The 17,912-nt window shown below is 44.9% G+C and overlaps 1 protein-coding gene across 4 annotated transcripts in view; it reads right to left on the reverse strand.

Annotated features, from left to right (window-relative positions):
- RUFY2 (RUN and FYVE domain containing 2) overlaps positions 1–17,912 on the reverse strand; it is a 126,627-nt gene that overhangs the window by 53,215 nt on the left and 55,500 nt on the right. For all 4 annotated transcript variants that reach the window (XM_030203146.1, XM_030203144.1, XM_030203145.1 and 1 more), the window contains exons 9-12: positions 10,695–10,796; positions 8,792–8,908; positions 7,203–7,370; positions 858–955 (exon numbers count right to left, since the gene is read on the reverse strand). In XM_030203146.1, the coding sequence (XP_030059006.1) occupies positions 858–955; positions 7,203–7,370; positions 8,792–8,908; positions 10,695–10,796 (485 nt within the window). The remainder of the gene's footprint in view (positions 1–857; positions 956–7,202; positions 7,371–8,791; positions 8,909–10,694; positions 10,797–17,912) is intronic.

A 17,912-nucleotide genomic window follows, 5' to 3' on the forward strand; every position in this document is an offset into this window, starting at 1 on the left:
GTTTCATTCTTCATACAACTACCTTTCTTATCCTATAAGTACATACCAGATTTAAAGGCTGATTGAGCTGATAACCAGAAATAAGCCCAGCAATGATCTCTTAGCAAGAAGAAACACCTATTTAATGTCAGGATCTCTGCAAGCTCAAACTGCACAGTAGAGAGCTGGGTCAGCTCTTCTGCTCTCAGTGGGAGGTGGTGGTGACCGTACTAAAATGAACTCTACAAAGGTCACTAGCCAGTGCTGGAGATAGCATAGCAACTGGAAATAGAGGAGATGGCTGTAATGCGCTCATGGGCTAATGCTTGCTGAAGGAAAGCTGGGGTGATATGGGCCACATGTTTGGAGACAGAATGCTGCTGGTATTTCTTTTTTTTCAATTTTTAATTTTTATTAAACAGTCAAAATAGCAACATTTTGAGTCCACAGACTCCAATTCTATTCCATCAATCCAACTTAAACAACACTTTACATCCTTGCATTTTCTCCCTTACATCATTCCCCTTATATCCTCCTGCTGCTGGTATTTCTTTTACGCAGCATACACACTGTTGAAAATCTAGAACCAAGCTGCAATTTCTCTGAACACTGCCATACCTTCAGACTTCTTGCTGGAAGCTGGATGCCAGTGGTGGCTTTGAGAAACAGCATTAGTTACTCATAGCCTCCATCCTTCTCTTGTTTGTGTAAGCCTCTTTTAAGTCTATGAAACCTATTGCTACAGCTATGAATTGTATTACTCCTTTCTTGTGTCTAAGTCTGCTGCATACTTTGTCAGTATTGTGGAAATATAAATGGGAGAATATACCTTATGATAAGGAGAATACAATGGATTTAAGAGAAGAACAGCTCTGTACCTTTCTTCTAGCTGCTTCATAGTTGCAGTAATTTGATTGGTCTTTTCTTCCAGCCGATCAATTATCACATTTTTTTGCTTCATGCTGTCTTCTGAGACCTATTTAAAAAGCAAAACAAAACAACAACAAAACTGCAAGTCAAATGACATTGAGAAAAAGCTAAATTTGAAAAGAAGCCCAAATTCTGTCTACCTCTTCAGAAGATACAATTAAAATGTTCATATTTTGTAAAAATATTCTTCAATTTATGACAGATGTTACATCGACAGGTTAAAGATGACATCTGTCGTTATAAACTGCTACTGCTGATACTGCCCATATGCAAACAAAAAATTCCTTGTCCTCTTCAAACCAAAGGAATTTTGGTTGACAAATGTAATGAATGATTCTCATGAGGCTAAGAGCACTAGAAAAATTTCTGGTTTTCAACAGAATACTTAAACAAGTTAAGGATAAAATCAAAAGAGACTGTTTGATTTTGGTTACAGCTCTTCAGCTTGGAAAAGAGACGGATGAGGAGAGATACGTCTGAGGTCTACAAAATCCTGAGTGGTGTAGAACAAATAGAAGTAAATCAATTTTTTACTCATTCCAAAAGTACAAAGACTACGGGACACTTGAGGAAGTTATATGGAAATACTTTTACAACAAATAGGAGGAAATATTTTTTTCACTCAACGAATATTTAAGCTCTGGAACTCTTTGCCGGAGGATGTGGTAACAGCGGTTAGCATATCTGGGTTTAAAAAAGGTTTGAACAAATTCCTGGAGGAAAAGTCCATAGTCTGCTATTGAGGCAGACATGGGAAGCAACTGCTTGCCCTGGGATTTGTAGTATGGAGTGTTGCCATGATTTAGGTTTCTGCAGGTATTTGTGACCTGGCTTGGCTACTGTTTGGAAAACAGGATACTGGGCTAGATGGACCATTGGTCTGACACAATATGGCTACTCTTATGTTCTTATATTCTTATGTTTATTGGCCCGATATTCAGCTGGCAGCATTCAACATTTTGCTGACAACCACCGGCATTATACCCGGAAACTGAATGCCAAAGCCATGTTTGAGCTTCAGACCTGAATTTCTGGTTTGTGGAGACACTTAAGTGCGATATTCGGTACTTAACCAGCTATGGGGTACTACAAAAAGACAGGACAGACTTTTATGTTGTCCTATTTATGAAGTGACCTTGGCCAGATAAGTGCTGATTCTGCCCCTGGAATGCTCTCAAAATAGCCAGTTTTGACACAGGTGCTAACCATATATTTTCAGTTGCACTAACCAGTTAAGTGCAGTTCAAAATGACCGGTTAGCCCTGAACAGGACATTTAACCAGCCAGGAGCCATTTCTGGCCAGTTAGTTTGCTTTGAATATCGACCCGATTGTTTTCATCTGTATTTTTCTTAGAAAACTCATTGTATGATTTTGCCGCATGTCCATTTTCATCAAAAATAAAAAAGGGCCTTTTTTTACTGGTGCGCTGAAAAATGGATCGGCGCGTGCCCAAAACCTGCACCTACACTACCGCAAGTCATTTTTCAGCCCACTTTAGTAAAAGGACCCCTAAAATTCCTTGACGAAATCAAGGACTGCTTTATGGAGGAGTTGGTACAGGAGCCAACAAGAGAAAGAAAAATTCTAGACCTAGTCCTTAGTAGAGTGCATGATCTGGTGCAGGAGGTAATGGTGCTGGGGCTGCTTGATAACAGTGATCATAATATGATCAGATTTGATATCGGCTTTGGAGTAAGTACACATAGAAAATCCAATATGTTAGCATTTAACTTTCAAAAAGGAGACTATGATAACATGAGAAGAACGGTGAAAAAAAAACCTGAGAGGAGCAGCAGCTGTGAAGGTCAAAAATTTACATCAGGCATAGATGCTGGACTTTTACAGACAACTTTCTACTTCTCCGTATCTGTCTCAGTGCGATTCAGGTAGTCTCACTTCCATTCTGTATACACCTCTCTTTATACTGGTTTACTCTGATGTTTCACGCCTTTTTAAGACCACAGATAACACATTTTATTTATTTATTTGTTGCATTTGTATCCCACATTTTCCCACCTATTTGCAGGTTCAATGTGGCTTACAATGCTCCGTTATGGCATTCGCCATTCCAGAGTAGAAGTTATAATTGGTGTTACATAGAGAATGGGTTGACATGATAAAATTAAGCATACAGGCATAGAAAGAAATCAATCAAAATGGAGGTCGAGTGGTAATGTGTTGTGGTTACGGTTATTGAACGTTCTTCTCACTCAGTGACTTTCCGGTCACACATTGACAATAATATACCCAATTTGATCATTAAATCTTCCTGATGATACATTTGTTCTAATTATTCAATTGAGCACCTTACTTATATTGTATATTTATATTATTGTTTTATAAATGTTTTTATACATATGTTTCTGTATTTATATATCTTTTTACAGACCATTTTTTTCATCCACTGTTATCAACCACCATTCACCCATTTGTGTTTACACATATTATATGAAGGTCAGTTTTTTATTTTTTTTTTGTTTTTATTCTATTCATGCATATTACAAAAATTTTAATATTTTTACAGTCATATTAAATTTATGTGATGATATTCTTTGTTATTTATTATTTACTTTTTGATTGTTGTATGTATATATAATTTTATAATGTACATTTTTTAAATTATTTCATTGTTTTTAATTTAGACTCCTGAAGCAGGCTTACCACTGAAACACAGGTCTGTGTCGAGTCTCCAAAATAAATGTTTTATCAACATTAGAAGTCTCCGCATTGTTCCTGGGCAGCCTGGTCTACTTCCCACTATCTTTCTTTGCCTGTCTGTCCTTGTGGGATTTCAGTGTTCCTCTGCTTCGGCAGACTTTCACTGTGCTGTTCAAAAATACCATCCTGGAAGCCCAGGCTAAATATATTCAGTGTATTAAAAAAGGAGGAAGGAAGACCAAACGACAGCCAGCATGGTTAAAAAGTGAAGTGAAGGAAGCTATTAGAGCTAAAAGAAAATCCTTTAGAAAATGGAAGAAAGAACTGACTGAAAATAATAAGACACAGCATAAGAAATATCAAGTCAAATGCAAAGCGCTGATAAGGAAGGCAAAGAGGGACTTTGAAAAAAAAAAAGATTGTGTTGGAGACAAAAACACATAGTAAAAATTTTTTTAGGTATATTAAAAGCAAGAAGCCAGCAAAAGAATCAGTTGAACCGCTAGAAGACCAAGGGGTAAAAGAGGCAATCAGGGAAGACAAAGCAATAGCAGAGAGATTAAATGAATTATTTGCTTCAGTCTTCACCGAGAAAGATTTGGGAGAGATGCCTGTGCCAGAAATGGTATTCAAAGCTGACAAGTCAGAAAGACTGAATGAATTCTCTATAAACTTAGAGGATGTAATGGCGCAATTTGACAAACTGAAGAGTAGCAAAACTCCTGGACCAGAAGGTATTCATCCCAGAGTACTGATAGAATTGAAAAATGAACTTGTGGAACTATTGTTAGTAATATGTAATTTATTTTTAAAATCGAGCGTGGTACCGGAAAATTGGAGGGTGGCCAATGTAACGCCGATTTAAAAAAAAAATGTTCCAGATTAGATCCGGTAAATTATAGACCGGTGAGCCTCATGTCGGTGCCGGGCAAAATGGTAGAGACTATTATAAAGAACAAAATTATAGAGCATATTCAAAAGCACAGATTAATGAGACAAAGCCAACATGGATTTAGTAAAGGGAAATCGTGCCACACCAATCTATTACATTTCATTGAAGGTGTGAACAAACAAGTGGATAAAGGTGAGCCAGTTGATGGCAGATGATGTTTAATGTGAGCAACTGCAAAGTGATGCGTGTGGGAAAGAGGAACCCAAATTATAGCTACGTAATGCAAGAGTCCACATTAGGAGTCACCGACCAGGAAAGGGATCTAGGAGTCATCATTGATGATACTTTGAAACCCTCTGCTCAGTGGGCGGCGGCAGCTAAGAAAGCAAATAGAATGTTAGGTATTATTGGGAAAGGGATAGAAAACAAAAATGAGGACGCTATAACGCCTTGTATCACTCCATGGTGAGACAGCGCCTCGAATACTGTGTTCAATTCTGGTCACTGCATCTCAAAAAAGATATGCTAAGAAAGGCACTGAAAATGATAGAGGGGATAGGATGATTTCCCTATGAGGAAAGGTTAAAGTGGCTAGGGCTCTTCAGCTTGGAGAAAAGATGGCTGAGGGGAGATATGATAGAGGTCTATAAAATAATGAGTAGATTGGAATGGGTAGATGTGAATTGCTCGATTACTCTTTCCAAAAATACTAGGACTAGGGGGGCACGCAATGAAGCTACAAAGTAGTAATTTTAAAATGAATCAGAGAAAATGTTTAATCACTCAATGTGTAATTAAGCTCTGGAATTTGTTGCCAGAGAATGTAGTAAGAGCAGTTAGCTTAGCGGGGTTTAAAAAAGGTTTGGATGGCTTCTTAAGGGAAAAGTCCATAGACCATTATTAAAATGGACTTGGGGAAAATCCACTGCTTATTTCTACAATAAGCAGCATAAAATGTATTGTACTTTTTTAGGATCTTGTCAGGTACTTGTGACCTGGATTGGCCATTGCTGGAAACAGGATGCTGGGCTTGATGGACCTTCGGTCTGTCCCAGTATGGCAATACTTATGTACTTATATAAAATTTATTAAGATAATGTTATAACAAACAATACATTTTTTGAAGTATTGAAAATTTAAACAATAAATGTAATAAGGGGTTTTTCAGCCAGAGAGAAAATTGAGAGTAGGGTTAAATGGTCAGTATTCTCAATGGAGAAGGGTAGTTTGGGGTTCCCCAGGGGTCTGTGCTGGGACCGCTGATTTTTAACATATTTATAAATGACTTAGAGATGGGATTAACTAGTAAGGTAATTAAATTTGCTGACAACACACAGTTATTCAAAGTTGTTAAACCGCTGGAGGATTGTGAAAAATTGCAAGAGGACCTTACGAGACTGGGCGTCTACATGGCAGATGATGTTTAACGTGAGCAAGTGCAAAGTGATGCATGCGGGAAAGAGGAACCTGAATTATAGCTACGTCATGCAAGGTTCCACATTAGGAGTCTTCGACCAAGAAAAGGATCTAGGCGTCATCGTCGATGATACGTTGAAACCTTCTGCTCAGTGTGCTGCTGTGGCTAAGAAAGCAAATAGAATGTTAGATATTATTAGGAAAAGAATGGAAAACAAAAATGAGGACATTTAATGCCTTTGTATCACTCCATGGTGCGACTGCACCTCAAATATTATGTTCAATTCTGCTCGCCGCATCTCAAAAAAGATATAGTGGAATTAGAAAAGGTGCAGAGAAGGGTGACGAAAATGATAAAGGGGATGGGTATACACAGAAAGTAGCACATATGAGTTTATCTTGTTGGGCAGACTGGATGGATCATGCAGGTCTTTTTATGCCGTCATCTACTATGTTACTATGGGACGACTTCCCTATGAGGAAAGGCTAAAGCGGCTAGGGCTCTTCAGCTGGAGAAAAGACAGCTGAGGGGAGATACGATAGAGGTCTATAAAATAATGAGTGGAGTGGAACGGGTAGAAGTGAAGCGTCTGTTTACGCTTTCCAAAAATTCTAGGACTAGGGGGCATGCGATGAAGCTACAAAGCAGTAAATTTAAAATGAATCAGAGAAACATTTTCTTCACTCAATGTGTAATTAAACTCTGGAATTTGTTGCCAGAGAATGTGGTAAAGGCGGTTAGCTTAGCAGAGTTTAAAAAAGGCTCGGATGGCTTCCTAAACGAAAAGTCCATAGACCATTATTAAATTGGACTTCGGGAAAATCCAATATTTCTGGGATAAGCAGCATAAAATGTTTTGTACGTTTTTGGGATCTTGCCAGGTATTTGTGACCTGGATTGACCACTGTTGGAAACAGGATGCTAGGCTTGATGGACCTTTGGTCTGTCTCAGTATGGCAATACTTATGTACTTATGACTGGCCGTGCAACTATACTACCACTGCATAACCTTCAGAAGGTGGGAACTAGGCTCTCTGCCAGCTGCATTGCCGTCTCCGTTGCTTCTGCTGGCATGAGTTGTGGACTACACTTAGCACAGGCTTGAGTTGTAAACTGCACTTTGCAAGGCAATAAATACAAGGTTCAAGTCAGATAGTTTGGGAATAATGGTGCATGAGAAATAATGGGTGTCTGCTACAATAAAACAGTGAATGTAGTTTACAGACAACCTGTATTGTAGAAATATGCGTTAGCTCGGGATATTTCTGACAGACTAACTATAAACTAGTTTGCTGCTTAAACAGTTTTCCATACATGACTTTACCTGCAGCTTTTGGTACATCTCAATATTAATGGCTTTGACATCCTCCAGTTGCTCACGAAGTCCTATCAAGGTGTCCTGCTTTTCATGGATATCTTTCTCCAGCAACTTCATTGCGAGTTCAATCTCTTGCTTCATACTAACTTGGACCATTAACTCGTTCTCCACATCCTAAAAAGTTGCAGACATACAGCAGAGTGGTTAGAGAACCAGACTGACAACAAGGAAGCCAGGGTTCAAATACTGTTGCTACTCCCTGTGATCTTGGGCAAGTCACTTAACCCTCCACTGCCTCAGGTATAAAATTAGATTGTGAGCCTTTCAAGGACAGGGAATACCTAGGTGTACCTAAGTATAACTCACCTGGAGCTACTAATGAAAAGGTGTAAGTTAAATGCAAATAAATAAATGGCTATGCTGAGCACAAGCAGCAAATTCTCTGACTCATGAGCATGCTGTCCAGAATTGCATGTGGCTTTTTAAGGTGCATCACCAGGTGGCACTGGACCTGATCCAAGGAAATGAAACTCTAGAGTGCCTTTCCCATCGCTGTCAGCTTTCTCTAAGCAAGAACTATATAACATTCAGCTTATATCAGATGAGCTGGCTTCTTTTTTTTTTTTCCCCAGAAAAATAGGACAAAGAACCAAAAGGAGGTGGGGCAACTTGTGGCTCAGGTCATAGTGCTGCAGTGCTGGAGATCAGGGTTTGGATTTCCTGTCTGTCAGGGCTGATGAGGACTGGCAGAACAACAGAATCTTGGGGACTGAGAAAAGTGGGAGGAGAAAGATGAGTCCTGCTTCAGAGACTGATCTTAACAGTCAACAAGGAGCAGACACATCTCTCTGAGGAGATATCCCTCCAGTCTTTGGGCTGGCATGAGTCTGTGTGCCACCCAGAGTGAGAAAAAGAGGGGCAGATGTCAAGAGAAAAAGGTCACAGAGATGGTTGCAAAGACCATCTAGTGGGGGAGAAGAGAGCAGCTGGAGGGAAAGTGACACAGAGAGAGAGAGAACAGTATTGTGTGGAAGAGAAGCAGCCCTTCGCAGAAACATTTGGCGTTTTATTCTCCACCTAGTGTTAAAACTGCTGGGCCAATGATTTCAGAGCTATAGGGCCTTATTCTATAAAGGTCATGCTCCTAAATTTACACTCCTAAAATTTGTTCCTAAATTACAAGCTTAATCTATTTTGGAGCATAGATTATGCTTCTAATTTAGGAGAATAAATTTATGAGCATAACTATGCTCATAAATTTAGAAGCATAAATTATGCTCATAAATTTAGGAACACAAATTTAGGAGCATAACTTTTATAGAATAAGACCCATAATGCCTAAAAGTGAAGGGTTGCAAAAAGCAGGGAACATGGGAGACATCTGATTTGCTTTCAAACAAAATCTGGAGAGGTTACCTACATGGCCTCTCTAATATTCTGACTAAATAGAAAAGAAAACCAGATAAAACATAGTCTCCTTTTATCATTGTTTGGCTTTGTCAAACCTTGACAGCTTATTCTTGTTCTCGCTATAGAGAGGCAGCTGCAAGGGACATGTAGACACAGTCAAGGTCTGATCTGTGCATACTACTCACTTGCCGTAACTGGGTTTCTTCTCGGAGCTGTCTGCGAGCCTCGTTGTACATTTCATCCAGTCCCTGTCTTGAGTGCTTATATGTCTGGAGTTCAGCATCAATGTCCACTTTAGTTGCCTACAGAGGAACCACAAAAATATCAAAACCTGTCACTGAGCTAGTACTTCAATGATTCCTAGCAAAACAAAGGCAAAATTCATTGTGACCTCCTAGAAGCAGAATATTAATACTTTGTTGCGTGAATTGAGGTGTATTTTGGATGCAGGAGATATAGTTTTGGTACTATCGCTGGATTTAGCATCAGCTTTCATTCCTTGTTGGCTCTGCTAAGGACTGTTGGGCTAGATGGTGTAGTTTTGGCCTGGTTTCAGAGTTTTTTTGCATGATCATTCTTTTTCAGTGATACAGGACTCAGATAATTTTTTCCTTCGTGCTTTTACCTGTGGAGTACCATAGGGGTTGTCTTTATCTCCGATCCTTTTCAATATTTTTGTACAACCACTGGTATCTGATTGATTGTTATGGAATCAGTCCATATGTGTATGCCGACGATATCTTGGTGGTGGTGCAGGTTTCACATGAAACTGTTGATCTGGCCCCTGTTCAAGGTTGTTAGTAAGATAGTTGTCATTGGTTAGAGAGTAATAGGATGGTTCTGAATGTGAAGACAACAGTGGGTTACGGGGTGGGTGTGTGAGAGATCGGGTACTCCAGTACAGCTGGGTGGGGAAACCTTACCGGTAGTTGATGAATTTAAGTACCTAGGGATCTGGTTGGACTTCTTGGGGCAGATAGATAAGCTAGAAAGCCGGGGTTTTATGACATTATGTAAACTATGCACAATATGAGGATATGTGTATGAGAAGGCCTTTCTATGTTTGTTTTATGCATTGTTTATGTCACAATTGGATTATGCAAATGCTGTTTTAGTTGGACTGCCTCAATATCATCTTTCAGACGTTACAAAATGTTACAGGTGAAGGGCCAGATGGCACTGCAGCAGACGGCATGGAAGGCGCAAGCACCCCAGACACTGAAGCAGACTGGTGCAGCAGTCCTTCTAGAAGTTTTGGAAGCAGGACCCGGATGCGCTCGTCTCGCGTTGGGCTTCTCGAGCTACTTGGGTCCGTTTCTTCATACGAAGACACAGAGCACAAGCAGCTGGGCTGTGGTCGGGCCCAAGGCATGGGATACACCAGGAATGGGTATCGGTACACGAGACTGTCCAGTTGTACCGAGTACAACGTTTGAAGCCGCTGGGTGTCCTCGATGACATGGAAGGAAAAACAGCTTCGGCAAAATCAAAAGACTCGATTGTGCCAATAAAAAGGGGCCCAAAAATAAGGAGAAATCCAGCCATGTCGAAAAAGAAAGGAAAAAAAAAACACTAAGAATTTAGAAAAAAAAAAAGGGATAATCTTTTTTTTTTTTTAAAGAATAAAGAAAATAAACAAAAAACATGCAAAAATTTGCAGAGAAGAACTCTTTTCCGGGCCAAAAATGAGAAGCACAGGAGGAACTTGCCACACCTCGACGCGGAAAAAAAAATTGAGGTACGCGCTCGTGCGCGGTGGGTGGGAAGTCAGTCGGCGCATCTAGCAAACTTTTTAGTTTTTGCTATGGCAAAATGCCGGTTCCCGGGCTGACTTGGACGTTGACCCACATGTGAGAATAAGCAGCCTGCTTGTCCTCGGAGAAAGAGAAGAGCCTGCCCATGGAGTTGGCAGCACAAGCACATACAACCTTAGTGACAGGAAAACAAAGGTAAAGCCATAGATCAAATGTAGTCTGTGATAATGCAGCAGTTAACAAAATATGGGCATATTTATCTGTCATCAATTTTAATTTTATGCATTTCTCAAATTAAACTGCAATACTATCTGCTTGCACTGGATTTACCTACCTCTAAATGATGCTGGGTTTTCCTTAAAATGAGTGTGTTCTCATTTCTCAGTTGATGATTTTCTTCCTGAAATTTGATTATATTGTTCTTTGCTATTGCCAGCTTTAAAGAAGCAAAAAATGAAAAGAGTTTAAACAGAAAAAAATGATTACTTAAACCCTTCCCCAGGCTTCTCCCCCCCTCTCTCACAAGACCTCCTTTCTTCCCGCATTACATAGAAAAAAGAACACTGGGGGCATGGAAGAGTTTCAGTGGCTCACTGGTGTAGAACCTGGAACTTCGATTTTGTGGGCAAAGAGGCACTTTTTGATGACATCACTAGCACAAGTGAATTCTTAAAAGCAAATTTCCGTTGCATGGATACTTTGTGGCACGGAGAAGTTATAGCGGTTCACTGGTGGAAGAGGAGAACCCAGACCCAGATCCTGGACCATTTCGGCAAGGAAGCACTTTTCACTGACTTCATCTTAATGCTGGCCCTTCCTTTATTAACTCTAATTTTAGAGGGGTGGCTATGTCAAAAGCAATGGTTTTTCCAACTGACTCTTTGTTCCCTTTAATAAAATCTTTCCCCCAGGTTGTTTTGTTGTTGGACATGTGGAAAGTAGTGAGTAGGATGGACAGACTGTTTCACAGGAAAGCGAAGGTAAAATTATGTATCATACCTGATAATTTTCTTTCCATTAATCATAGCTGATCAATCCATAGACTGGTGGGTTGTGTCCATCTACCAGCAGGTGGAGATAGAGAGCAAACTTTTGCCTCCCTATATGTGGTCATGTGCTGCTGGAAACTCCTCAGTATGTCGATATCAAAGCTCCATCCGCAGGACTCAGCACTTAGAGAATTACACCCACAAAGGGACACTCTGCCCAGCTCACCACCGCCGAAACGGGGGAGGGGAATTAACCCAGCTCATCCCCACACAAGTGGGGGAGGGGAATCCGTCCAGCTCATCCCCGCGGAGCGGGGGAGGGACACCACACCCGCCGATGCGGGGGGATCTGGCTTATCCTGCAACCGCAACCGCGGGAGGAGCTGACTGACCCTAACACCGCCGAAGCGGGAGGGGTACAAAGCTGCGGGAGGGAGTGCCGGCAGAATTTAAGTCTCAATCCAGCCCCGTAAAACGGACGGGAGAGGAATGCAGCAGCTCACTGTAACACAAACTCGTCTCAACTCTTGAAGAATCCAAGTGAAAAAACTTGAACACGAAGTCCTCCTGAAGTAACTGAAGACTAAACTTGAACCTAAAATTCAACCAGAATATAAACAGTACAGATATCTGGGAGGGGCTATGGATTGATCAGCTATGATTAATGGAAAGAAAATTATCAGGTATGATACATAATTTTACCTTCCATATCATCATGCTGATCAATCCATAGACTGGTGGGATGTACCGAAGCAGTACTCACCCAGGGCGGGACATTGAAATCCCTGAACTCAACACTGAAGCTCCAAACCGGGCCTCCGCCCGAGCAGCCACAGTCAAGTGGTAATGTCTGGAGAAGGTATGGGCCGACGCCCAAGTTGCCGCCTTGCAAATCTCTTCCAAGGAGACGGACCCGGCCTCTGCCATCGAGGCCGCCTGAGCTCTAGTGGAGTGGGCCTTCAACTGAATAGGCGGCACCTTCCCCGCGGCCACATAAGCCGCTGCAATGGCTTCCTTGACCCATCTTGCCCCTGTAGGCTTAGCAGCCTGCAGACCCTTACGAGGACCTGCAAACAGGACAAACAGATAATCCGACTTCCGGAAATCATTGGTCACTTCCAAGTATCTGATGATGACCCGTCTCACATCCAGATATTTGAGAGCAGAATACTCTTCTGGGTAGTGCTCCCTACGAAGGGAAGGGAGACAGAGCTGCTGACTCACATGGAAGCGAGAAACAATCCTGGGTAGGAAGGAAGACACTGTGCGAATAGTCACTCCTGCCTCAGTGAACTGCAGAAAAAGCTCTCGACAAGAGAGTGCCTGGAGCTCGGAAACTCTTCTGGTTGAAGTGATAGCCACCAAACAGACTGCTTTCAATGTCAGGTCTTTCAGAGATGCCCTCGACAAGGGTTCAAAAGGCGGCTTTGTAGGGCTCTTAGCACCAGGTTGAGATTCCACGCAGGCACCACTGAGTGCAGAGGAGGGCGCAGGTGATTAACTCCCTTGAGGAAACGCACCACATCTGGCTGCAAAGCCAGGGAAGCACCCTTCAGGTGGCCCCTGAAGCAAGCCAGGGCCGCTACCTGGACTTTCAGGGAACTGAGCGACAGGCCTTTCTCCAGACCTTCTTGCAGGAACGCCAGCACTGAAGAAACTGGAGCAGTAAATGGAGAAAGTGAACCTGCTTCACACCACGCTGCAAAGGTACGCCAAACCCTGGCGTAAGCAGTAGAAGTAGAGCGCTTCCTCGCTCTCAGCAGAGTGGCGATGACCTTGTCTGAGAAGCCCTTCTTCCTCAGACTCTGCCGCTCAATAGCCAGGCCGTAAGACCAAAGGGGGAGAGATCCTCCATCACCACGGGACCCTGATGTAACAGGCCCTGCTCCACTGGCAGTCGCAGAGGTTCGTCCACTGAGAGCCTGATCAAGTCCACATACCAGGGACGTCTGGGCCAATCCGGACCCACCAGGATTATCCGGCCCGGATGCTTTGCCACCCAGTCTAGCACCCTGCCCAACATGGGCCAGGGCGGGAACACATAGAGAAGCTCTTGTGTCGGCCACTGTTGGAGAAGAGCATCTACTCCCAGGGATCGAGGGTCCCGTCCTCTGCTGAAAAAGCGCGGCACTTGGCAATTGGCCGATGACGCCATCAGATCTAGGCTCGGCTGGCCCCAGCGCTTCGTGATGTCCAAGAACGCCTGAGCAGATAGTTGCCACTCTCCGGGCTCCAATGTATGGCGACTGAGAAAGACCGCCTTGACATTCATGACTCCGGCAATGTGGGCCGCTGAAAGCTGCTCCAGGTTCGCTTCCGCCCACTGGCAAAGATTCATAGCCTCCTTGGCTAGAGGGGCGCTCTTGGTATCTCCCTGGCGGTTGACATAGGCCACAGCCATGGCATTGTCTGACAGGACCCGTACAGGCTTCAACACCAGTACCGGGATGAACTCCAAAAGCGCCAACCGAATGGCTCTGAGTTCCAGGAGGTTGATAGACCACTTTGCCTCTGCAGGAGACCAGAGCCCCTGCGCTGTCCTTCCCAAGCAGTGGGCTCCCCAGCCCGACAAAGAGGCGTCCGTCGTGACGACAATCCACTCTGGGTCACCAGAGGCATTCCCGCAGACAACTTGCCTGTCTGCATCCACCAGCTCAGCGCCTTGCGCACTGCTGGGTCCAAGGGAAGGCGCACAGCATAATCCTCCGACATCGGAGTCCAGCGCAGCAGCAGAGATAGCTGTAGTGGTCTCATATGAGCCCTGGCCCAGGGCACTACTTCCATCGTGGCCGTCATAGAGCCCAACAGCTGCACATAGTCCCAAGCCCGAAGAGGAGAGGCTACTAGGAACTGGTCCATCTGAGCCTGAAGCTTGACAATCCGATTGTCTGGCAGGAACACTCTGCCCACTTGGGTGTCGAATCGAACTCCCAGATACTCCAGGGACTGAGTTGGGCGCAGCTGGCTTTCCTCCCAGTTGATGATCCACCCCAGGGAGCTCAAAAGAGCAACCACCCGGTTCACAGCTTTGCCGCACTCTGGATCAGAGGGGGCTCGGATCAAGCAGTCGTCCAGATAAGGATGGACTTGTACTCCTTCCTTCCTCAGGAAGGCCGCGATGACCACCATTACTTTGGAGAAGGTCCGCGGAGCAGTAGCCAACCCGAACGGGAGGGCTCTGAACTGGAAGTGTCGGCCCAGTACTGCAAAACGCAGAAAGCGTTGATGAGGAGGCCAGATGGGAATATGCAAGTACGCTTCCTTGATGTCCAAGGATGCCAGGAACTCTCCTGCCTTCACTGCCGCTATAACAGAGCGGAGGGTCTCCATGCGAAAGTGCCTGATTGACCCCTTGAGGTCGAGGATAGGCCGTACAGAACCTCCTTTCTTTGGTACCACAAAGTAAATGGAGTAACGTCCCTTGCCAAGCTGATTTTCTGGCACCGGAACGACCGCACCCAGGCGGATCAGATTGTCCAAGGTCTGCTGCACTGCCACAGCTTGACCGGAGACTTGCAGGGAGAGAGTACAAACCCGTCTCTTAAGGGTCGGCAGAACTCTAGCTTGTAGCCGTCTCTGTTGACTTCCCGCACTCAAGCGTCTGAAGTTATTGTGATCCACTCGCCCAGAAACGAGGACAGCCGTCCTCCAATCTGCACTGGGGCGTGGACCAAGGCCCCGTCATTGGGTACGAGACCCTAGGGGAGGACCGGAGGGAGCACCTCCGGGACGGCGGTCTCTGCGAAAGGAATGCTGCTTGGGGGAGAAGTTCCTCTTGCAGGAAGAGGGGGCAGAGGAGCCCGACCTGCCCGGGCGGTACCGACGGGCTTCCTGAAACCGTCCTCTGGAGGTACCGGGGCGAGCACTAGCCCGAGCCCTGACCTCTGGTAACCTCTTGCCCTTAGACGTGCCGAGATCGGTCACGATTTTGTCCAGCTCGACCCCAAAGAGCAGCTTGCCTTTAAAAGGCAATCTAGCCAGGCGGGATTTAGAGGCGTGGTCCGCAGACCTATGCTTCAGCCAAAGCCACCGCCGCGCAGAGATTGTCTGGGCCATGCCTTTAGCTGAGGCCCTCAAGACATCATACAGCAAGTCTGCCAAATAGGCTAAGCCCGATTCCAGGGCCGGCCAATCAGCCCTCAAGGAATGATCCGAGGGGGAAGCCCGCTGCACCATAGTCAGGTACGCCCTGGCCACATAGGAACCGCAAACTGAGGCCTGCAAACTTAAAGCAGCCGCCTCAAAGGACGACCTTAAGGCCGCCTCCAATCTTCTGTCTTGGGCGTCCTATAAGGCCGTGCCACCTTCCACCGGCAATGCCGTTTTCTTAGTCACCGCAGTGATTAAAGAAACCACGGTAGGCCACAGATAGGCCTCACGTTCACTTTCAGGCAAAGGATAGAGGCGGGACATAGCCCTAACCACTTTAAGGCTCGCTTCCGGGACATCCCACTGAGCCGAAATTAAGGTGTGCATGGCATCATGCACGTGGAAGGTTCTATGCGGGCGCTTCGTCCCCAGCATAATGGCAGAGCCAACAGGGGCTGAGGGAGAGACGTCCTCCGGAGAGGAAATCTTCAAAATGCCCATGGCCTGCATTAACAGGTTGGGCAAATCCTCTGAGCTAAAGAGCCGCGCTGCAGAGGGGTCATCCGCTCCATCCGAGCGGGGATCCGTCTCCTCCAAGGAATCCGCAAAGGACCGTTGGGAGAACTCAGATACGCTGCCCTCATCTACATCGGAGGAGACAAAGTCCTCCAAGGCCTGGGAATCAACCCGAGGGCGTTTACCTCCGGGGGCCTCAACCTCTTTACCAGATGAGGGAGCAGGGGCAGCGTTTTGCATAAGGAAGGCCTGATGCAGCAGCAAAACAAACTCGGGGGAGAAACCCCGCATACTGTGCACTTCCGCAGCCTGGGCTACAGCCCTAGACGCACCCTCAACCGGCGCTCGCAAGACCGGGGGAGAGACATGCTGCGCATCCAAGATGGCGTCCGGCGCGACACTCCGCGAAGGAGCCGCGCGGGAAGAACGGCGCTTAAGTTTAGCCGCTTGTGCCGTCGCCCAAATTAAGGGCGTTCATGGCATCAATGTCTCCCACCTCAAGGGCGGCCCAAGAAGAAGCCGTCCGAGCCGCGTGGCCGGCCAATATGGCGGAGGCGAGCCGCGGGGGATGGGCGTTTATGGCGGGAAAAACCGCCACACCGGAGGAAGGACCGGGACACTCATCGGTCATGAAACTGTCACCCAACAAGGGCGAATCAGACTTTAAGACCCCCGCATCCCCTCTAGAAGCGCACACGCGATCCGGGGAGCGACTCTTTGCGCCCTCGCCCTCCGACGCCATAGGCCACGTGGAGACCAATCGGGGAACCCCCTGCCCGCTATAAAAGGTAAAAATTACCTGCTGTCCGCTCCGAGCTGTAACGACCTGGTGTCCCAGTGAGTAGCTGCAATAAACGTTTAAATAAACGTCGAAATAAACGCCTTTAAGGACGTTCAAAAATTTTTTTTTTTTTTTTAAACGGAGCCAGCGGGAGGGGGGAGAAAAGGAGGGACCTGGCACCACCAGGTTTGCACTTGCTCAAGAAGAGCCCTCAACCCCAGGCACTCAACAAAACCTAAAAATTAGGCTTGGAGGCCTAGCCAGAGCTGCTGCTGTGTGTGACCACCACCTGCTGAGATAGAGAACATACTGATGAGTTTCCGGCAGCACATGACCACATATAGGGAGGCAAAAGTTTGCTCTCTATCTCCACCTGCTGGTAGATGGACACAACCCACCAGTCTATGGATTGATCAGCATGATGATATGGAATCAATTGTATTCCTTTATTACTGACAGTTCTAAACATTGTAAAACTAGACAATGTAGTTACTTCATTAGATAAATGCTTCTCTGTATTGGAAGCACAAACATCCTCTCTTCAATCCATGAGTACACTGGCTATCAAGGACAGCCTTAATGTTGGCATAAGATTGCAGCCTTAGAAAATTCAATAAACAAAAAAATAATTATGCTGATTAAATTTCCCATGTACCCTTTTACTTTCATCAGAAATTTTTTGTGAATTCCTCAGTCAGATCAAGTGGTTATATTTCAGTTGTATTATGTTTCAAATCAGACTTGATTGGAGGTTAAGGATGAAGGTGGACGTAATGTTTTGGTATTCCTAGGAGATGAGAATCTAACTGGTTTTTTTTTGGAGGGGTCCTTAGATATTATTACAATTCAAGCCACTCTTGTTGCTTTCACCACTGAGTAGCGGTCTTCACCGAGGAGGATTTGGGGGGGACACCGGTGCCGGAAAGAATATTTGAAGCGGGGGAGTCGGAGAAACTAAACAAATTCTCTGTAACCTTGGAGGATGTAATGGGTCAGTTCAGCAAGCTGAAGAGTAGTAAATCACCGGGACCTGATGGTATTCATCCCAGAGTATTAATAGAACTAAAAAATGAACTTGCGGAGCTACTGTTAGAAATATGCAATCTGTCCCTAAAATCGAGTGTAGTACCGGAAGACTGGAGGGTAGCCAATGTTACTCCGATTTTTAAGAAGGGTT

This window comes from Microcaecilia unicolor, chromosome 5 (assembly GCF_901765095.1).
Source record: "Microcaecilia unicolor chromosome 5, aMicUni1.1, whole genome shotgun sequence".
NCBI lineage: Eukaryota > Metazoa > Chordata > Amphibia > Gymnophiona > Siphonopidae > Microcaecilia > Microcaecilia unicolor.